Source organism: Neopsephotus bourkii, unplaced genomic scaffold (genome assembly GCF_033783945.1).
Source record: "Neopsephotus bourkii isolate Nb327-2 ecotype Australia unplaced genomic scaffold, CSIRO-AGI_Nbou_v1 NB_333, whole genome shotgun sequence".
In the NCBI taxonomy this organism is placed as follows: Eukaryota; Metazoa; Chordata; class Aves; order Psittaciformes; family Psittacidae; genus Neopsephotus; species Neopsephotus bourkii.
Window position 1 is genome coordinate 1,351,841 of NW_026900839.1, and position 22,968 is coordinate 1,374,808.

The 22,968-nt window shown below is 39.9% G+C and overlaps 1 protein-coding gene across 10 annotated transcripts in view; it reads left to right on the forward strand.

Moving 5' to 3' along the window:
* KIF1B (kinesin family member 1B) overlaps nucleotides 1–22,968 on the forward strand; it is a 93,429-nt gene that overhangs the window by 42,270 nt on the left and 28,191 nt on the right. For 6 of the 10 annotated variants that reach the window (XM_061347959.1, XM_061347962.1, XM_061347961.1 and 3 more), the window contains 10 exons: nucleotides 128–207; nucleotides 1,587–1,693; nucleotides 2,155–2,238; nucleotides 3,787–3,967; nucleotides 4,372–4,444; nucleotides 16,605–16,698; nucleotides 17,474–17,622; nucleotides 18,228–18,406; nucleotides 19,408–19,545; nucleotides 20,314–20,562. In XM_061347959.1, the coding sequence (XP_061203943.1) occupies nucleotides 128–207; nucleotides 1,587–1,693; nucleotides 2,155–2,238; nucleotides 3,787–3,967; nucleotides 4,372–4,444; nucleotides 16,605–16,698; nucleotides 17,474–17,622; nucleotides 18,228–18,406; nucleotides 19,408–19,545; nucleotides 20,314–20,562 (1,334 nt within the window). Of the gene's footprint in view, nucleotides 1–127; nucleotides 208–1,586; nucleotides 1,694–2,154; nucleotides 2,239–3,786; nucleotides 3,968–4,371; nucleotides 4,445–8,454; nucleotides 13,525–16,604; nucleotides 16,699–17,473; nucleotides 17,623–18,227; nucleotides 18,407–19,407; nucleotides 19,546–20,313; nucleotides 20,563–22,968 lie in introns of those variants that run through there. The other 4 variants (XM_061347966.1, XM_061347967.1, XM_061347968.1 and 1 more) reach the window with 2 other exon arrangements.

Below are 22,968 nucleotides of genomic sequence, written 5' to 3' on the forward strand. Positions count from 1 at the left end.
TTGAAAAAATGCACTGTGGAATAACCTCACTATTCCTAGCAAAAGTGCTGGATATTCCACAGCTGTGGGAATAAACCCTAAAGTAGGTCCTTAGTTCTTAATTAACTTTTTCTTTTTGTTCTTTCAGACTCCTCATCTTGTAAACCTTAACGAAGATCCCCTCATGTCTGAATGTCTGCTTTACTACATCAAAGATGGCATTACTAGGTGAGGATTGGTGCTAATACACTCTGAACTCTGCTTCTTTGCTTGCTTAAATCCCCATGCCGAAGACACCATGAGTTTAAATGATAATTGTACCTTGAGCTATTCAACTTGCAGGTACAAATAAAGCATGAGATTGCTGTAGGTAGAAAAAGTACAGAAATGCTCTTTACAACTTTACTTTTAAAGCACAAACTCAACTTGAAAGTAATGTGTGCAGTCACTTTATGAGGAGTTCAGTACTACACCTGGGCAGTGAAAGAAAGCTTGGTATCCCTTCTAAGATTTAGGAAACCAAAAGTAATAAAACTTACTGAAAATGCCTTTGAGATTTTGATGGATGGAGGATTAAAAACTGTAATACTTGCTAAAGGCAATCGCGATATGGATGAGTGTTCACTTTGTTATTGAAATAAACTTACCCGTGTCTCTGCACAAGTAATGTATTCTGCATTCACATGTGTGAGATTAAATTTAATTGCCAGACTTGGAATTTAAAACAGATTTTATTCCAAAACTTCTTGTCGAGACATCTGGAAGAAGAGGAGGTGATTTTTGTTATCTTTGGAGCACTAAGCCATGTTTGATTGCATAGTTTGTGTATTCCTGGGGACCAAATGGAGAAGAATGCACAAACAGGTGCTGTTGTGTGGTACTACTTAATATGCACGGGATCTACTGAAAAGAACATCAGACTCACAGAGAATTCAGCACAGAATGGTGAATAGAATATCTTAAGGCTTAAGAAACCATTTTAAGTTTTGGGCCTAGCTAGCTCACATTAGAAATACAGACGTAGTAAGTAGAGCAAGTTGTTCATAAACTTTAAGATATAGAATTCATTTGTCCATATCTAGAATTGCTCAGATATTTGAGCAGTGGACATAAATCTTTGTACTCCAGGGATACAGCAAACATCTTGCTTCCTGGAAACTGCTTGTGGCATCAGATTATTTAGCAAATGTCTCCTGAGCCACTCTTGCTCCTTTGTTAAAGTGCAGATGGTGATGATTGGAAGGTGTGATCACTGTGTGCCAGCTGAAACCCACCACTTCTTTTTCCCCTTCACATTTCATTGCTAAAGGGAGAAGGGGGTGCACAAAAGGGAAGGAAACACATTAAATACAGAGGTGTTTAACATTTCAATTACCTTTATTAATTACATCTTTTAAGATAAAAGAAACTTACCTTTTGTCAACCTGTTATCCTCCAGTTCATGGTAAATCTGGTAGGTTCTCTGCAATGCAGAGTCAAGTGTTTGTTCAAACCTATAAACTTGAAGGATAGTGATAATAGTTTAGATGTTTTTCCTGGATATTTCTGGGCTGCATTGTCCTACAGAATTGTAGAAAGTGCCTGATTTGCTCTTCTGTGTTACCCAGGGTTGGCCAAGCTGATGCTGAGCGAAGGCAAGACATTGTATTGAGTGGGGCTCATATCAAAGAAGAGCACTGTGTCTTCCGAAGTGAGAGGAACAACAATGGTGAAGGTAAAATACTACTTCTCCTAGCAAAATATTGCTGAATCTTTCACTCCTCACTTGATAGCTGGCCAGGGAATACTGACACCTGAAAGTTTCTCTTATTTGAAGTAAACAGTTTTAAGTCACTGTTTTCTTAGGGGAAGAAGATTAAGTTATGATAGCTTGAAGTTGCAGGCTTCAGTCAATGTAAGAGTTAACTTCTGATCTTGGTTAACTATAATCATGGAAATTCAAACAGAAAAAGATAATTTCCAACTGCAATATGTGGAGATGTCAGTAATACTGATTTTTCTCATGGGGCTTTATTTCATTTTTAGCCAGCATGGCATTAAGAAGTGGTTCACCTGTATCTTGCCTTGATATTAGCAGGAAGATGGGCAGGAAAGGATAGGCCTCTAGGGTTCACACACTTTGTTTCTATACAGTGTTCTCCAAAGTCTCATTTGTCAATGTTCTTTCCTCCATAGTTATTGTTACTTTGGAGCCTTGTGAACGATCAGAAACCTATGTTAATGGCAAGAGGGTTGTGCAACCTGTGCAGTTGCGCTCAGGTAAGAAATGTTAGAATGGCTTCTTTTGTAGACTGTTCATCTTAGAGTTGTGCATACATGACTTTTACATCATATATAGGGAATGCTGGGTGTTAAAGGACAGCAGTGTTGCCTTTTTGGATTGTAGCTTTTAAACAAAAGTTGGTACCATTCTTTTCTTGGCACACAGTTAATTTTCTTTCCTTCTTTGCTGCACTCTAGCTGTAAGTGTATTTAAATATTCACTGCCATGCAGCATCCTCCTTATCCTTCTGCTTACCCTGATATTATTCAAATACATTCTTGCCCGAGCCTATTGCCCTTGGCAGTCTCAATGAGACAGAGCAGACAGACTGCCAGTTGCTGATGGAAAATTCCCAGTTTCCTGGCAAAGCTCAGATATGACCCTCTGCAGTACAACAGCTTCTCTTTGCTCTCATTAGATTTCCCACTCAGTCTCCTACATTCCTTTAGAAATACATGTGGGGGAGGAATTGCAGAGGAGGGATTTCCTTATATTATGGATTTTAACTTGTCTCTTTCAAGCTATGATGCTTTCTATGTCCCTCTCCCATTTTATTACTGTAAAAAAAACAGAAAACAAACAAAAAGCCCACCTCTGGGTTATTTGCACCAAGTTATAAGTGAGTATTTTTATGGAGCTGAGTGTACTGACTGCAGCACAAGTCTGCACAATTGAAGGAAGAACAGTTTTTGCTGTTCTGTGCTTGCATATGGCTCATATTGAATACCATGAGTTTATCATTTAGTGTAATTACTTTCTCTTCAAAGAAAGCATGTATATGTAATTGAGTTACTAGAATATAGACATGGTCTCTGACATCTTTAAGAGCCTGTATGTTAGTAATACATTAATAAGGGCAATTTTGGTTGCTTTGGAGGTCTATTTACTAGGATGCCTTTTTTAAATTAGCTACATTAATATGTTCTCTGGAGGAGTAGAGACATTCTGCTGGCTTTAATCACACACGTCTTAGGCTTTGTGCACATGTGGTATCTCTAGGATTTCACTGAAAGACTTAATATTAGATTTCTTCAGCTCTTTTGACATCAGCATAAAAGCTATAAAATCCTTCCATAAATCCCGCTGATTAGGATACGTTAATCACATCTTAAAGAAAAGCAGGCACCGTGCCTTCTAGTGTTTGAAGTTTGGCTTTTCCAAGCTGAAAATTCTGCTGAAGTGGCTTTTGTCCATGTTTTGGCTCTGTCACTGGAGGAGGGAGATGGAATTTCGCGATATGGTTTATTTATTGCAACTGTTGGTCAGTCTCCAAGTTTGTCCCTTAATTTTTTATGAACTGTGCTGGGATATTAGCTCAGACCCATGAGGGTGGTGATCTTTCTGAGCACTGCTTATCAGCAGTGGCTTCGTCTGTACAAACCAGGCATTCTGGTTTTTTTCTTGTCATCTACTTGAGTGTACACAGAAATCCTTATAGGGCAATGCAGCCATTCCAGAGGATAAATGGGATGAATATTCAGTAATATTTTTCAATAGTTTTGGAATCCTTACCTGAAAGAGTCAATTTCTGTTCCTATGTTTAGGCAATCGTATCATCATGGGTAAAAATCACGTCTTCAGATTCAACCATCCAGAGCAAGCACGAGCAGAAAGAGAGAAAACACCATCAGCTGAGACTCCCTCTGAGCCAGTTGACTGGACATTTGCTCAGAGGGAGCTTCTGGAGAAGCAGGGCATTGACATGAAGCAGGAGATGGAGAAAAGGTAACAAATAACTCAAAGTTCTACCTGAAACAAGGAGGCAGATGTAGGTTATTTGGGTGGTGTCTCTGCAGAACCTAAAGCTAGGTTCTGCTACATAGCATCTCTGCTCCCTGTTGTGAAAGTTCAGAAAGCTTCCCTGTTTTAGTTCAGTGTTTCAGTGCTGTAGCTCCTTTAAAAACCACAGGTAAGCACTTGCTACTAACCCTATAGACCTTTTGGTGAAGGGCTGACCTGCAATTATAGGAAGTTTCACTTCTATAATGCTGTAATAGACAAGTGACATTTCATTTTAAGTGGAGTGACTTTTACTCTTGTAACTGTAATTGGGTGGGTTGTGCATATAGAGCACACTAGCATGAAGATAATGACCTCTTGACTACTTCTATTCTTTTGTTCATCTCCAGATTACAAGAAATGGAGATATTGTATAAGAAAGAGAAGGAGGAAGCTGATCTCTTGCTGGAGCAGCAAAGGCTGGTATGTGTCCTTACTTCAGATTACCTATACCTTTGGCAAACAGTAATTCCTGTCCTTGCTTAGCTGAAAGTTTAGGAAACCTGCTTGGGTTGTCTGCACAATGCAGTTCTCTCTTTGCTTTCAAATACTTTGTGCCTACAGTGAATTATTATCAGTGTGAATGAGCTCCTTTATGTTAATTCAGAGATTGTAACTGACCATGAAGAGTCTCTTGTTGAGACAGGTTGGATTTCTTGCAACTTAACCTGAAAGAAGGGCATTTCTATGCTCTTGCGTTTTTTGAAGTACCTTTACAGTAGTCTAAACAGCTACTTCTTGGGATGTTTGCCTTTATTTTTGTCTTGGATCACCAGAACACACTAATTTCGTGCTATCAAAGAGATTCCTAGAACATGGATACACTAGGTTTATTTTTTTGAATGATGTCTGAAAATGTTGCTGCATTGTGCATGTTTTAACCCTTCTCCCTCCCCTGCATGGAGTTCCTTTTAAGGGTCTTAATGGTACACATGCTGACTCTGGGGTTATGACTAAGGAGCTAAGGGAATGTTAACTCACTCAGAACAATGAAATTCCACCATTCCACCTATTTCTTCAATAGGAAGTCTGATAAATTCAGTCTGACATAGGAAGACTTCAGTCTTCTCACAAGTGTCTTCTGAAGTGCATTGCAAGTAGAAATTCATTCAGTCCTCAAGCACCCTGTGAATTTTAAAACTAAGCCCAGGAATGTAACCTAGATATCCTTAAGAACTCTGACTCTCCTGATTCTGCTTTAACTGCATTGGGTTGTCTTTTAGCCAGAATGCAAATGTAGTTGTGCCTGAATTCTCATAAAAATCTCAAAATCGGGATTCATTTGCTTGTAGGATTAGTCTGAGACCACTGAAAACTGGGGGTTTTAAGATGTAAAGCTCTTCCCCTTCTTCCCAAAACAGAATGGAGTAAGGTACTGTGGCTTCCACAGGCAGAAGCTACATAAATTCTGATTTTAAAGCTTATATTATACACTTAAAGACTTCTGCTTCTCCAATTACGTCATTGCAAGGGGCTAATTTCTTGGATGGAGAGGAGAGGTGGCAGAGTTTGAACCGAAGCAACGCTTAGTTCCAAAAGGCAGTCAAGATGTGACTAATGTAACATTTCATCTCTGCGTTTTTATAGTTAAAATTGGCATAGCTGAAAGTAGTAAGGCAAAAATCAGTTCAGTGTGTAAAGGAGATGCAAGTAATGGAATTCCCTCCCTTAAATTTTAGCTGACAGGCATAAGCTAAGCTATTGTGTGAATTAAAGATGTGAGAATTGGCTGTCTGGGGACCAACTGCAAATAAGGCTGCGTTTATGAAAGTGTGAAGGGAATTTGTTTCCCCATATGCATAAGATTAAGGGGAAGTTCTTTAGACAGTGAGTTGTTTAATACTGTAATAAAGTTGCTGATTTCTTTAAGCTGATTTTGTTCTGGCTGATTTCAATTAGTGGACAAAGGTGGAAGACTATCCTACATGCATTATCCGTGTAGTTCCTGAAGGACACCATACCTAGTTGTAAGGGCTCATATTAAATGAGATCGTTGGTCTGTTAAGCAGTATGCTGCTTATCACAGGGCTTAAGAATATTTCAGATGACAGCACAACTTCTTGACACATCTCGTCATTTCTGTGTCACCATATGCAGAGTCTGGAATGGACAGGATTAGTGCCTTCATGCAGCAGTCATTGAATAATGATTGGGAAATCTGGGAATGCATTTCAGCTTGTGTACCTTAGAAGTATTTACATGGCTATGATATCCAGCTGCAATATCAGGTTCTTTAACTTACAGCTATGTAAGACTGATATTGAAATAGAGATATTTTTCTTGGACTATAATCTTGGATATAAGAAGCTGGCTAGTCCTGTTTACCAGATTGTTTTGGGTTTGTGCTGAGATTCCAACCAGTTTTCCAAGCAGTATTACTAGGGAATAGAAATAATCATTCTCCATTTTACAAATGGAATGTGGCAATGTGTTTAGTAGTGCTGAAATTCTCTTCCTGGTTTTCTTGGTCATAATGCCTGTGACCGCTTGATATTAGAATGTGGGTATATACCAGTATTGGTCTTCTTAACCTCTGAGTGCACATAGGGCAATGACCACAGAGTGTCTCTTAATCAGCTTTTTATACACAAGGCATGCTTTACCCATAAGTAGTAATATGGTATTTTTGTAACCTATAAGAATAATCCTGTGGAACTTGTGACTTAATGTTTAGTAGTTCATGTTTTGCCTTTCTGGATGTAACCATCAACGTGCACATTGTACACGTATCTTCCTCCAGGGCATCTTTTGTTTCAACTACAATATGCAGTATGTTAACAGCTGCTGTTTCCTTAGGCCACAAATTCTGTCAGCTGTAAACTCACAAAGAGTTTATGTTCTGTTTCTAAATCAGAGTTTTGTTTCTATTTTGACCTAAACTAGAAGTTGATACTCTAATGCTATTCTGAAATATTAAAAATACATTAAGTCACAAGAGGCTCAAATAATGTGAATCTTAGGCTGTGGAGCTTGTTACCCATAGAACAGAGCAGTATTTCTTCTATTCTCTTTCATCGTTCCCAAAACAAATTATATTGTATTCCCCATTCTTCGTGGTCTTTTAAGTTTAGGAACCTGTGGTTCTGAGTCAGTGACCTGGGTTTCCTTTGGTTTTAGAGTAACTGGCTGTTACTATTCCTGATCTCTTATGTTTTATTACTATGTGAAAAAATAGGGATGTTAGATAGAGGTTTATTAAAGACCAAATGCTGTGTTTTATTGAATATGTTTGGATCACAATAATATGTAGGACTTCTTGTTTATTAAAGAGATGTCTTAATAATCCTTTAAAGAAAAGTAGGCTGATTTTAATTCCTGGTTGCAGTAAGCAATAATGGATATCCTTAACTTCTGGTGGCAGTAAACTTGAACAAGCATTCCTAGCATATGGAAACCTGAAGCACTGCTCATTAAAAATCATTTAGCAAAAGGTGGAAAACTTGTAATGAAGAAGCAAAACACGTATAATTCGTAGCAAGTGTGTGGAAGCTCCAGGCTCTAGGGTTTGAGAAGAGGACAAATCAAGGATATCAAATAGAGAATTTGTATTAAAACAACATATAAAACCAATAAGTCATTACTGCTTCATTCTTCTGAAACATTCCTCGGAGAGACAAGACTGTTAATGTTGGCTTTGCTTTAAACTAAGCAACAAGGTGACAAAAGGGGGAAAAAAACAACCCCAGAAAGCAAACCACAACCCACCTCTGAAACTGATTCTGGATATCCTTTTAGCTTGTAGCAAGTCTTGGAGTATGAGCCGCTGTCTTCACCTGTCATAGTGGCACTTACAGTCCTTTTAACATTGAACCTTTCGGCTGCTTCTGTTTCATTTTTTCTTATCGTCTAACACTTCTCTGGCTGCTATTGTAGTGAAGTGGATTCTAAACTTGAGCATCCCTGCAACCACGTGCAACGTTACTAACCAGTGTTAACCCGACTTACTCTGGCTGCTCATGACATCTTCTATGATGGCTGTTGTGTTCACCTACCTGGGGAGGATTTGCTGAAAGAAGCAACAGCAGGCACCAAGGCAAATGTGTGTGGCGGGGACTTGCATGTCTTTATAGCATGTGTGAAGTGCAGTTTACACTTGGTTTTCAATAGGAACTTGGTTTTAGTTGATTTATTTAAAGATTTTTTTTGGAAGGGATTGGGAGGGAAGAGTTCAGATTATCTGGTATTTTGAGATGATGAGACTTTAAAATATAATGTTAATTTAGTGAAGAGCTCCAATTTTGACAGTCCATGACTCTTGAAGATACATTTTAATGTCCTAACACTCAGTCTTCAGGGAGTTCCTTATCACTTGTTCTATTTTGATTTTTGATTTAGTTTTCTTTGCCTGCTACTTCTTGTTTAGCTTTTCCATTTTCTTACAATTTTAATTTTGGTTATTTTGGGGCCACTTCTTGATTTTTGTTTTTCCAAAGGATGCAGACTCTGATAGTGGGGATGATTCGGACAAGAGATCGTGTGAGGAGAGTTGGAGACTGATCACTTCCCTGAGAGAGAAGCTGCCCCCCAGCAAGCTCCAAACCATTGTAAAAAAGTGTGGCCTCCCCAGCAGTGGGAAGAAACGAGAGCCTATTAAAATGTACCAGATACCCCAGCGTCGACGCCTTAGCAAAGACTCCAAATGGGTTACCATCTCAGACTTAAAGATTCAGGCTGTGAAAGAGATTTGCTATGAGGTAGCGCTCAATGACTTCAGGCACACTAGGCAGGAGATTGAGGCTCTGGCCATTGTTAAAATGAAAGAGCTCTGTGCCATGTATGGGAAAAAAGATCCAAATGAGCGTGAATCGTGGCGGGCTGTTGCTCGTGATGTCTGGGACACAGTAGGAGTTGGAGATGAGAAGATTGAAGACATAATGGCCAATGGTAAAGGCATAACTGATGTGGATGACCTTAAGGTGCATATAGACAAATTGGAAGATATTTTGCAAGAAGTGAAGAAGCAAAACAACATGAAGGATGAAGAGATAAAAGTCCTTAGAAATAAGATGCTAAAAATGGAGAAGGTTCTACCTCTGATAGGGTCTCCAGAGAAAGCTCAGTCAACCATAGCTAATGCTAAGTCTTCGAACTCTGGCAGTGTGGTGGATGTGGATAAGAAGCCCACAGATGACTTAAAAAGAAGTGAGAATGATGAGCTTGCCAAAGAGGAGCGTGTTTCCCAGTTAATGGCAGGTGATCCAGCTTTCAGACGTGGACGATTACGTTGGATGAGGCAAGAACAGATCCGCTTTAAAAACCTGCAGCAGCAGGAAATAGCGAAACAGCTCCGTCGACAAAACATGCCTCACCGATTTATCCCGCCCGAAAATCGCAAGCCCCGGTTTCCTTTCAAAAGCAATCCCAAACATAGGAACTCATGGAGTCCAGGCACCCATATCATTATCACAGAGGATGAAGTTATTGAGGTTCGAATCCCAAAAGAAGATGATAAGAGCAAAGAGGAGAACAAAGAGAAGGAAAGCAAAGCTGCTCCTAAAGACCCGCAGCAGCTGTGGAATCTTTATGGCCCCCAGAGGAACCAAGATAACATCCAAATTAACAGGCAGCAGTTAAACACTCAGCCACAGCCTAGCAGCCAGCAGCAGCCATCGCCTCAGTTGCGCTGGAGAAGCAATTCTCTCAATAATGGCTCTCAGAAAGGCTTGCGGCGCCAGAGCTCGGGCTCCTCGGAATCCCTGCACTCGTACAGCGGGCAGCAGAACCCAGACCTGCAGACTTTCCAGCAGAAACGGCACATCCACCAGCACCGCCAGCCTTATTGCAACCACAGCAATGGAGGTGGGGCGGAAGGCAGCACAGCCAACTCCCACCCAAAACAGACTGACCGGCCTAACCACTATAACCAGTTTGTGACGCCCCCACGGATGAGGCGCCAGTTCTCAGCACCCAACCTCAAAGCGGGCAGAGAAACCACAGTATGATTAGTTGGCCGAGAGTAGGCTGGGGGAGGAGGGAAGCAGGGGCCGTTCTGGGTCATCATCACGAAACAGCCAGGATTGGCTTTGCTTATGTCTTGCTTTGGGTTTTGTTTGGCCAGGTAGAACTTGACACGCAAACACAAGGTACCGGCCCTTCAGCCCGTTCAGTTTGCATGTGACTTGTTGAGGTTAAAACAACACTGATTGGAAGAACATCCTGAAAAATTAAAACCCTTTTTGCTTAGACTAGAAGACTTGGAGGGGAGGGATGTGGAGGGGAGAACTTCCCTGCTAGCTCATTTACCAGGGTTTTGTGTGTGTGTCTTGGAGTATTTTTCTAATGCTGAAAATATTGTCTGGATCTTACAAAGTGCTGCCTTCCTCCTGTGTTTTATGTAGACAATCAAATGAGGAATTTAGTTTATAGCACTGAATGTTCCTTGTGACCTTTTTCTTAGCAATACGGAAACTGACCATCTGGTTTTAAATTGATCTTGGCTCTTCAGAACAGGATTTTCCACTCTTAACTCCAATTCTTAATGGTAATAATAACCTATAAACCAAAAGTTGTCGGCTGACAAGATACGTGGCTTTGTTTTATAGAGAAGTTAAGAAGAGCTGTTGGGTCACGACAGTCCTACTCCTTGAGTAGATGTCCTTTTTTTTTCCTTCTGCTTAAGTTCATGATTATTGCTATTAAATTGCTGTGACAGTTAAACCTGCCTGAATGGAATTTTATGTCAGAATATATATATATTGCCGAAGCAATACTTTGGAAATAAGCTTTTTCTAATTCCCTTTGTATCTCTAAATATCATAGTTTTTAATTATTATACAGAGATTGCGGATAGAAATGATTTTACAACACTCTGATGCAGGAAGAAGCCTCAGAATGCTGATTCTTTCTGGTTTATGTTTTCAGCTTTCTAAGGCATAAGCCTGGGGATGCTCTTGAAATAGTTATGAAGATTTATAGATCACTACTTTTGAATTGGCTGAATTCTCCTCAAAGATAGGAGAATTGAACTGCTTCACCTTAATGTGATACCTCATGTTAGTGCCTCTGGTCTTGGATGAACCCCCTGGTTCAAGACCTGTTTTATAAAGGAGAAGGTGACTTTGAAGAGAAAATAGGATTCATTTTCCTTTTCCCTACACTCAAAATGCAAGTTAAAATGTTTAATATCTATTTTGATCTGAAGAGGGTCTGTACTTGCAGGTGATTTCCCATAAAACAAATGCTTGCAATCCCTACTTCAGATTGTTTCAAATGAATTAGAGGAAAACTGTTGATTAAGGAATAGGCTTTATGAGCTTGGACTTTTATCTCCATTGGAGAGTCCCAATTTTAACTACACACTTTATTCTTTCTGAGTTTAAGTGCAAGACAGAATTGTGCTTACTTCTGAAATCTGTGGACTTAAGTATAAGCCCATCTAAAGCTTTGAGGACTTGTTTTGGTTTGAAATTTGACTTGAATATGTTTTTAAAACCAAAACTGGCTACTATCCTAGATCTGGTAAGGTAGGTCCACTTTGCAGTCTATTTGTGCTGGTTTGCACAAATACTCTTTAATTTACTTGAGGTTGCTTATTTTATTGATAAAATATAAGCCCTACTGCTTACTGTTAGTTCTGTGTGTTTCAGTATAGCTGTAGATGAGTAGGAAGTGCCTTGAGCTTACTTTCCATCTTGTTTTTGTTTCCTCTCCTCCTTTTTTTTGCCCCCTCCTCACCTGTGCACGCTGTAGGTGCTGGTTGCCACACATTACATAGCAGCCACTCACCATGTATGTATCTATTAATCAAGTGTCAACTCTTAAGTCTCTGCACATGTGTTACTGATAGGATACTTGGCCCTCTGAGGTGGGAGATACAAAGTCAGTCCTCTAACTGTCCTAAAAGAACATCACTTGGGAATCACTTTATGGCAGGTTTAACTTTGTGTCCAAATCCGGCTTTGTAACTTGCATTTGTCTCATGCTGTGGCCTACTTGAACAAAGGAAATAAAGCATCATATCCGAAAATGTCTTGATTCTTAAAGAAGCCTCATAGGTGAGCAATACTTTCTATGAGCTGGAGTCAGAATTGCAAAGTGAGTTTTGGGCTTCAAGTACTATTTTGCTGTTGCCTTTATTTTAGAATCTAGTTTTAGTAGTACATTGCACTTTGGTTTTGTGCATGTCAAGAGTAACGAGTTCTTTCATATCCTCAAAAAGGCTTGGACTCTCTTAATGTGTGCTGGGGAAAATCCTCCCAATTCTGTAGGAATATGTGAGCCAAACGGAGTAAGTCTGCATGGGGTAGGTCCTGAGAGAAGATGAAACCGATTTTATCATGTCCCATTTTTGCTGAGGATTGTGGCTGCCTATGTGAAATCACCATGTGATTGAGCATAGAGTTAACTTTGAAGTCCATGCAACTATGTGTACTGACATGAGATTAAAAACTCCTGCTGCTTGATATTTTAATGCTAGACACTAAAAAGATTTTGCCAACTTCAGCTCAGAACTCTGAGAAGAAATGCCTAGGTAGTGGTGGCGATGATGATGAGCCATAGGTTGCATAGGTCTTGCCCCACTGCTTTAATGCAGCACTAGAACAACCCTGCTTATTCTGATGTTTTATGATTTGACAGAAAAGGATAGTCAATGTCAAAACGGGGTCCAGTCTGCTCAGAGGAAGCAGCTTTTTTGCCTGGCTTTTAGGAGGATATTACAGAAATGAAACTTGAAAAACAAAAGAATGGCCTATAAAAATAATAGCCTGCTCTAAGAATGGAATGTTAATTACAGTGTAGTGCCTTATCTGATAGGAGAAGCAATACAACTTGTGCATCTCTTGCACTGTTCAGAAACACATACACCTCTCACTCCAAACTCTGTATTAATGAAGCTAATGAACAGTAATACACCTTCTTCATAGAAGACAGTGTGGAAGGGCTTTCAGATTAATGCAGATGTGGTATCCATGATGGGAGTGCTGGTTTAGTAAGCTTCATTGCCATTGCTAAATGCTGATGTGCTGTGTGCTTTGACAGCTGGCTCATATCCACCTGTGCCTTAGTGACGATTGCTGAAATATCCTTTAGGACTCCCTAGGGACACGTGGATTTGGGGCTGGGGGAAGTACGTGTCACTGACTCTCCTCTGATTGACTACAACCTTTCTCAAGCAATCTAAATGTAGGGATCTGTCAAATTAGAGGATGCTATTTTTATCAGTACATTAAGCATAGTTTCTATATCTCCCTCACTGTTTGTCCTTTATCCTTTATATGTTGAAATTTGTTCTTTATCCTTTATATGTTGAAATCTGACTTGGATACTTCCCATTGAACCACTTCAGGAGCTGCCACATGAGAAATCTATGCTGTGTACCTATTTGTACTATAAAGAAAGCAGTGAGCTGCCTTTGAATTAAATGGGATTTTCAGATCTGTCCATTGTTTAAGAAAAAACAAGTTGTGGATTGTCTTTAAGAGCAAGCATCTGCCTTGTGAAAAGCAGAACTGGTTTGTATTGTAACAAGTGCTCTTTCAATAAACTATGAAATACTCTTGTAAGTGTCAGACTTGTCTCAGTGAAATGGAAATGAAATTTGATTTCAGGCTTCTAATTTTATTTCCTGTCTTGGGGTTGGTGTTGTTCTGGAGGAGTTAAAGAGGTTTCTCTTAATTGTTCCTCAATCTGACTCTTATAAGTCCGTCCACCCCGATTTTTCTGCTGCTGTATGTGAAAAGCAGCCTACGCAGGTTTGTGTCCACTGTCACAAAACTCATTTAAGTTAAAATTCTAAGTTCTGGCAGAGAATACAGGGCTGACTGCTCTCTGTCTGCTGAAGACAAAAGAAACAGACTTTTATACATACCTCAAATGCAGGAGGGAACCACACACACTGCAGTACCATTGTGGACATCACATAGATCCAAAGAATCAAAGCTGTTCTGGCACAGTGTTCTGCTTCAGAAGCTGGTCCAGTCTGGTCTTAAAAATCTTGGCCCTAGTCTGAGTGTCTGTTGTTTTTTTTTTCTCTTTTCATAAAAATCTGATTGTTGTGGCTTTAGATATTTCTGTGCCCATGGGCAAAATAAACTTTGCCTTCCCTTTGTCCACACTCATGGAGCTAATGATTTCAGTCTGAAGCTGTGCAACAATTGAGTTCGAATCGAGGGAGTCGAGGGCAGCTTCTAGATGTATTTTTTCCTTTCCTAGCAGTTGAGGCACCTTTACATAGTACATACATGGTACATAGGGAATACACACTAAGTTATGTGTGTATTATTGCTATTTAGATCTGGAAATGTTTACTTGGAGAGCTGCCCGTCTCACAGTAGAGCAAACCAACCCCTGTTGGTGCAGTCAGTGCACCTTCTGTGTGAGCCAACCTGAAGTTCATTCTTCATCTGTTACTCAACACCAGTTACTTGTAAATACTGCCATAGTTTCAAGTGCCAGGAGGCAGCCCTGGGTTGCTGTTTAGGGAAATGGTACCTGTTTTTTGTTTTTTCATTATGGGGAAAAAAAGTACTTCAATTCTTAGTTTTAAAAGTAATTTTTGTTAGTGTGAAGTCATTAAAAAGCGGCTGCTTCTATTAGGCTTTTATCTAGGTATTAAAATGTACAGAAGATGCACTTCCATGGCTCACAGATCTGAAAACAGAGAAGACAAGAAGCAGGTCTTTGAATTTGATGTGCCTGGGTTTTTCATGCTGGAAGTAGAATTTTCACAGTGGGATGCTCCAGATTTTTGACCATTCCCTCTGCAGCTCTTCAGTTTCTCCAAAAGAATCTGATCAAAGATTGTATTTATACACTACTGAAGAGCTTTTTGTTTTATCATTTCTATAATCTAGCAGCTCAAAATGGCATCCTCAGATTATCCGCTTCACACTACAGGAAAACAAAGTATTTTGCCCTTCCTTGCAAGTAAGAGAAGCTTGTTTCTGTCACTTCACATCTGCCCTGTTTTAACCTGGTTTCAAATGTAACATTATCTACAAGGACTGGGGAAGAGAAGACCAGAGAGCATGCCTTTATGTGAATGCGTTTGTAAGAGGAGCACTCTGGGTATTTCAGAACTGTGTATAAGTCTGAAACTCCTCATCAGGTCTGGAACAGGGGTTGGTTCTGTTAGTCATTAAGAGTTTCAGAAAGAATATCAAAAGAAGGATGTATGGTTGTTTTTATTGTAGTTCTTTTGCTGCTGGGCTAAGGTTTCCCTATACTGTAAGTATGTAGCCACTTTGGAGTGAATGGAACAAACACAGAGGCAGAAGGAGCAAATGAACTTTCCAGAGGAAATAAGAAAATTACAATGCAGCCCTCCTACAAAGGCCATATATCTTTAATAGTTGAGTTTTCTCTCCCTAAAGGTCATGGGTGTTAAACTCATGGTATTGAAAATACTTTTGAAGAGCACATTTACCATTTTTTAATGCTAACTCCAGGGTAGTGTCTATTGAAACTACAGGAACACACTTCAAGTTTATCTCATTTCCAGATACTAAAGGTCTTTCTGACTGAACTTAGGTTAAATTTGATGCAATCACATTATGGCAGTGTTAAGTACTGTATAGAACCAAGGGAGCTGTTTAGGTAGGCTTAAACAAGATGGAAGGAAAATGTAAAGCTTTCCTTCTATTAGCTGTTAGACTTAGGAATTCATTACTGCAAACAGTGCATTGGAGAGGAATTTTAGGAATTGGATCCGTGGAAAAGAGAAGGCTGGAGCATAAGATGAGTGGCTTCAAGAATTCTCCTTAGTAAGTTGTAACTCTTGTGTAAAAATCTTGAGAAGCCAGTTTAATTGATGTAATAAATGCCAAAGGATCATCTCCAAACAATAAAATACAGCACTGAGGTATGCTCTGAGACCAAGATCTGTTGCAAATATCCTGAATTTGTATTTGTTTGACCACCAAATAATAACAAGGTCATTAGGTCTTAGTAGCATTTATTTCAAGGCAGAATTGAACGAGAAGAAAACGCTCTTAACACCAGAAGGTATTGTTGAAGTGCTCCTTGTGGGGAAACCTCTGCACAGACTGCTCTGCCTACTTGCCAGGGTGATGGTATTTGTTTTCATCTTCTGGTGTATTAAACACACATGTGAGAATGCTGCTTGCATTCCAAGAGGAAAACCTAATTGAAAACGTCTTCCCCCCAGCTGAAATGACTTTTTTGTATCAAAAGGCAAATCAGTGGTGCTGTTAATCCTCCTGTTTGAGAAAATGAAGGTGAATAATCCTCCCCTTTTACATTTATTTCTGTACTTTTCTCTATTTCTGCCTTTATCCTACCTCCCTGAAAGCAGCAAGCAGGTTCCCCCAAAAAATCCCCTTTTCCTAGTCTTTAGCAAAACATAAATCCTAAACTTTTGCCTCTTACAGATACTATGAGCATGTGTATCTGATGATTTTAAACAGCACGGCTGTGTTAATTGTGTTGGCCTCTGTCTTCTCTCTTTTCAAGGACAGTTTATACTAAAACAATAGGTGTTGGTATGTGATCTCTGAGCTTTAATGGAAATGTCTTCATGTATTTTTCCTCTGTCTCTGTCATTCCATCTGAGGTGTTAGTCTCTCTTAACTGTTCTCCTTGCTTTTGTCTGTCCTCCTACACAGTATCTCCTCTCTCCCCGCAGGACTATGAGAGTAAGCTGCAGGCCCTACAGAAGCAGGTAGAGACGAGATCCTTGGCAGCTGAAACAACAGAGGAGGAGGAAGAGGAGGAAGAAGGTGAGTTTGAAGCTAAAAGTAATTTGGATATAGCCAAGCCTAAAGGAACAGATGCTACAGTATCTTTGCAATAGATAGAAAACTTGCTTTGGAAAGCTGTGAGGAACTTCATAGTTTCTTCATGTGTAATCGTCACAGCATAAAGATGTAAAATACCTATTCATAGAACAAATTCCACATCAGCAGCAGATTTGCATCCCCAAATTCCACAGATTCACAAACGAGGTTAGTTTAACTACAAACTTTGATTTGGTAGTCTTGAATTTGAAGGACTTAATCTCTTCTTGACACTAGCAGAGTTCAGATGTCTTAAACAAAAATAATACTGTTGCCTTTCATTCCTGGTTTTGATGTTGAAGTTTCTTTTTTGCTCTTTGGTAGGAATTCTTGGAATTCATGCTGTGACATGTCTGTATAACTCCATTTCTGACAGTAGTTCGAGTTTATTATTCCCATAATACTTGCTTTCATTCCACTGTTCAAGCATTTGGCTTCAAAAATTGGTAACTAATTGAAAATAATAGGAGTAGAATTTATCTTGTTTTCTCTGTTTCAAATCTCCTTCCTGGATCATTATATCTCCACTGCTGGAGGTGAGGAAGGTTGAGTCCAAGTTTTCCTCACTGAATAATAAAAATGCAGGGTTTTGTTTTCTGTTCTTCCCTTCCAGAAAAGGTGTTGAGAACTTGATGATGGAGTCAGCAGGAGTACTGACTGCTGTAGTGGCTTAGAGAAGTCCCAGTGCTTTATTTCTCTGTTTCTTTGCTCTTCCTAGTGCCCTGGACACGACACGAGTATGAACTTGCACAGTGGGCTTTCAGGAAGTGGAAATCTCACCAGTTTACTTCACTGAGGGACCAACTGTGGGGAAATGCAGTCTATCTGAAAGAAGCCAATGCCATCAGTGTGGAATTAAAGAAAAAGGTAGGGACATGCAGAGTAGCTTCTGAATTTTCTGACTCATCTGTTTTGACTGTATAATCCTGCTTCAAACACTTAGAATTACTTTTAGTCTTTAAAGTTGTATGTCGCCTGCTTATTAGTTTGGGCTTTAAAAGGGTTCAGAAAATCACGAGTCTGTGATTCAGGCTTCTGGCTGACTGAACATCGTCCCATGCAAATCTGGTTGATGTGTTCTCTTTTTCATTTCCCTTGTGCTGTTCCTGTCAATATCACAAACACATGTACATATAGATCTCCCCAGAGCCCTGTCTTTTCCTTTTTGCTGATAACTTCATATGGTCATTCATCTTCCCAAGAGAAGTGGGTGCTGCAGGATGTGCTAAGTTTATAGTTTTTCCAGATGTTTGCTAGGTGGGCCAGTAAAGGCAAGATATTTGTACTAAGCTGAAAAATATGCTTTATGGCATTTTGAGGGGGGAAGAGTGATGTATAAAAGGCCCTGAGTCTGTTCACAGAGATGAAAGTCAGACTGGCTTCATTCGTTGCCTTAGATTAGGTGTCTGTCCCCTTTGTGATGCTGGTATGTGACTTCTCAGAACTAAAGTAATACTACCTTTTCTGTTCAGGTGCAGTTTCAGTTTGTCCTGCTGACAGACACCCTCTACTCACCCCTGCCACCAGAGCTTCTGCCCACTGAGCTGGAGAAGGTCCGGGACAACAGGCCTTTCCCCCGTACAGTGGTAGCTGTAGAAGTCCAGGACCTGAAGAATGGAGCAACACATTACTGGTCCTTAGAAAAACTCAAGTATGTAAATATTACTGCAGAACAGAATTCCTTCTATCCAAGGAGCTTCACTGAAAAATGTCACCCCTTGCTGTTCATTCTGTTGTTTTTTCTCTGTCCTCCCAAATGCCAGCTTTCTAGACAGCGTGGTATGTTTTAAATACCAGCTTCCAAGATTTTTTTTATCAAGTTCTTTTGTTCTCCAGCATCTTACCTTGCTCCCATGTTTGATTTTTGTCACTTAAGGTTAGACTTTATTTCATAAGTCTCATGAGGCTCATCACAGCTCATCTGTGCATAGTGGTTTTCATTCCTTCCACTGCAATCGTTTCCTTGCTGCCTCTCATTATAAAACCTCGTGGTGTAGGGCATAATTTAGAATAAACTTAAATACTGACTTTATTTCTATCAAAGCTACACAGATTCTGACTGTAATCTGAATAATTTTAATCATATATTTACAAATAGGGAAAAGACAAATGTCTTTTCCCCATTCTCAAAATACTGACTGAACAGCTTTTTCTTCCACTAATGACTTCCAGATGAAGGATTTTGCAGTGGGAAACACTTGTTTTCTTCACTAAAGTAAATAAATAAATAAAGTCTGTAATGGAATCCATTCACTTTTGATTTAACATGCCAACATTTCTGGAATGGAATGCAGAAAACTGCCTAAATTACTCAGTAACTTTGATGCAAAAGAAGGCAAAAAAAGCTATGCAGATATTAGATGTTTAAGAAGAATACTCAGAAGTTTGAATGCAATTTGAAATCTACATAAGCTTCTGCAGTGACCTTGCCTTGTGTTTAGTGGTTTTAGGCCACAGAATTGTTCCCAGAATCCCTTACATGTCAGAGAACTAGTATAGTACCAAACTTAGGGGTATCAACTCCTCTGTTCTTTATTCTCTCTTTCCTATGTTTAATTTGGTATAGGTGTAACCAGGCTGCCCCACTTGGAGTTCCCTGCCTTGTTTTATTCACTCTCTATTAATTTTTAACTCCTGCTTTCTTGTACACAGGCAGAGGTTGGACCTGATGCGTGAGATGTATGACAGAGCTGGGGAGATGGCATCTAATACACAGGAGGAGAGTGAAAGCGCAATGACAGGCAGCGACCCCTTCTATGATCGCTTTCATTGGTTCAAGCTTGTTGGGAGGTATGTGACCATGATCTCAACTGCTGGTGCATTGGTGACTCTTGTCAGCTTGGGATGAACTTGGACTTTGGATGTGGTTATAAACTGTGTGGCCACTAGTGTTAATTGTGTCTGGTGTCTTCCTGGGATTTCTGATGGACTTAAAATGTAGTGAAGAGCAGAAAATACTCTTTAGAGTGTTGCCAGTTCTGGTGTAACCTTGTAGAATCTGCTTTGATTGAACCCTTAGTAAGTTACAAGTTTAGTTTACAAAAATACAGCTAGGTAAGTTCTGTCTGAAGTCATTGTGTCAGAGCTGTGAGAATAATGAGCAACACGGGAAACTAAGGGGGAAAGTGGTCCAGGGCCTTACTTTTAGTGTATGTGGTTCGAATAGTTTGGTCAAACCCTATGGCAATACCTAATATCTGATGGGATTCTTTACTATTTCCTGATGTCAGCTGGACCTTTACAGTATTTTCTAGTTACAAAAATGCTATGTGTTGGAAATAAGAATTGTAGCTGTGTTAAATGGGCGTGCTCTCAATAACTGTGTGTTCAGCCATGTATATACTCACTTTTCATTTGCTTTCTGCTCAGTTCAAGGATGCTCTCCCTCCTGACTTTGTTAGCAAGCCCACCCTTTACATTTCATTGCAGTCCAGATGGTTTGAAGCCTTTGCTTGTCGCTCAGGTGGTCTCTGTGCTGCTGGCAGCAGACGGCTGTTAAATGAAGCATTCTTCTTTCCCCTCCCTCTGTTAATTGGTATTCCATTAACTGATATCTAGCTCCCCCATATTCCATGGCTGCGTGAATGAGCGTCTTGCTGATCGCACGCCCTCCCCCACTTTCTCCACGGCTGACTCCGACATCACTGAACTGGCTGATGAACAGCAGGATGAGATGGAGGACTTTGATGATGAGGCCTTTGTGGATGATACTGGCTCCGACGTTGGAACTGAGGAGGGATCAGACCTCTTCAATGATGGGCGCGACCCGTTTTACGACCGATCCCCTTGGTTCATTTTAGTGGGAAGGTTGGTGAGGTTACTGTGAGAATGGCCAAAAGGGACCAGCTCTTGCTGTAGACTGCAGTGGCTTTGCCTTGGGCTGCACAGAGTAGCTGTCAAGCCAGCAAAAATATCTATATACATAAATTGGAATTCCCAGAGAATGAGTATAGTTTAATATTAAGTTCTAATTTCCCATGTCAGAGGCCATGAAGACCTAAATAATGAGAAAATAGTTCTTAGATGCGACAGTGTGAGAAAATCTGTTTCTAGAGAACTGTCACAACATAGAATGAATGTGGTTTTGCTTGTGTACAGTATTTGAGCATTTAGAGAATGATCTATTTAGCCATTGCAAGGTCACTGAGCTAGTACTGTAGCATGTAGTCATCCCATAGAAGAGAATTTCATGGTATGGTGGAAAGTATTCTAAGTCCAATCCAATAAATCCATTTTTTGAAAACTAACCTAGCATCCTCTGTCTGAAGAGAAAAGATGGCATGAGGAGAAAGAAGAATGGTCCTTTCTGGATGAGGAAAAGAGTATTCTTTGAGATGATTTGGCTTCTCAGATGATGTGTGACTCTTGGTATCAAGTATTAACATAGTGAAAGGTCAAGTTGCAATAAAACAAGTGGTACTTTGCATGATTCCTTCACAGATCATCTTGCTCAAACATGTTATTCATGTCAAGAAACATATTATTTAGGGACTTTGTTTCCTTCTCTTCTGCTCCCCCTCTCCCAGTTACACCTTTTCCATCACTCTGTAAGCCAATCTGTGTTAAAACAATAAGGGTTACCACAGGTGTTGTATAAAACAGAGTGCAAGAGCTTGCCTTCATCCTTTTCTGTGATGAAGCAGGGAAGACTCATGGTCAGGAAGGCAGGTTCTTTTTGCAGCTTCCTCAAATGCAGGAAACTTGCTCACATTATTTGTGAAAATGAAGGGCCGAGTTTGTCAGTCTTTTACCAAGCTTTTAGGTCAGTTTAGCTGTATTGTCTAACTTCATTCTTTGTCTGTAGTGGACCTATTTATATGCCGTGCTTAAAAGTTGGAATTTCCTTGATCTAGTCTTTGAAACAAAAATTACAGTTACTAAAGATGCAGGAAATTACATTAATCCTCTTTGATCTCTGTGAATTTGTGCCCTTACATGCAATGTCTAATAATGTGTTTTATAAAACTTAATCCTTTCAGGTTAATCTGATCCACAAGAGTCAGTTTGGGAAAGCCGTCTTAACTGGCTTGGATGTGGTCATCAGCTAGTCACAGCATATGTGTGCTGTCTGCAATGACTGGGACTGCTTTCTGGTACCAGTGCTGGCATCCCAGCACACTCTTCTGTTGTGTGTTCTCTTGGAGTGGGACCTTCAATGCTTGGGAAAAAGTGGAGCTATTCATCTTCATTGCACAGACTCATCAGGAAGCACAACACAAGCTGAGCAAATAGATTGTACAATGGAAACAGTCGTGCTTCCTGGCAGTTACACAACCTGCTTCCCATTTCCATGTATTAAAAAGAGCACTGAGCTCTGTTTCTACAGACAGCCATACGAAGCAGTTAAGCTTGAGCCATGCAATCAGAACCTACTAAAGAACTCAGGCTGTAAATTGCACTGAGGAGTGAAACTTCATTTGTAGTATCTCTGAGCAGAGAGCTGAATGACTTTTCCCAGTTGTTGGTTTCTGTTCTTCTATTCTTGTTTTGTTTTTTTGTGCTGGTTCTGTCGCAGAAAGCAGTTAGGCTGTTTAGCACCACTGAGTAGAAACTATTTTGATTCCCCCAGTGTCTTGCAGCATGAGAATTCTACTTCTGAACAGCGTGACTTATAAATACTAGGGGTATGTCCATCTACGTAGATACTGTCTTGAGCAAAAGGTAGCATTGAATTTATAACAAACCCCGAGTCCCTTAACACTTTAAACTGTGTACTGGTTTGTATGTTGTGGAACGTGTAGGACAGAAATGAAATAGGCTTTAATACTTATTTTGGGGCTATCAGCAGTAATAAGTCCAGGCCATGAAGGAGAGGAGGAGGAGGAATTGATCACGTAGCTATCCAACTCCTTGGGCATCACAGTATTTCCTTTACTCTCTGTGCTGTGACTGTCTTATTTGTACCTATTAAAGAGAAGGAAAACAAAGAGCTGGTCCCTTTAGCCATCTCTTCTGGCATGCTGGGCTATCTTTAAGGCTGATTCTATTTAGTGGTGTGACATAGCAAGCATTTGCTATGTTTTTAAGGGAGGTGGGAAAGGACTACGGGGCATTTTATTTAAATCTCGAATTGATGTGTTTATTTAACGAACATGTCATCCTTCTGAGTTCTGTTGGTTTTGTTTTGACTTTTTCTTTTAAAGAAATTTGTTTGTTAAATTTAAGTTCTAGTTTTGTTGTGAGTATGCCATTTACCTCACCAATCTTTCTGCT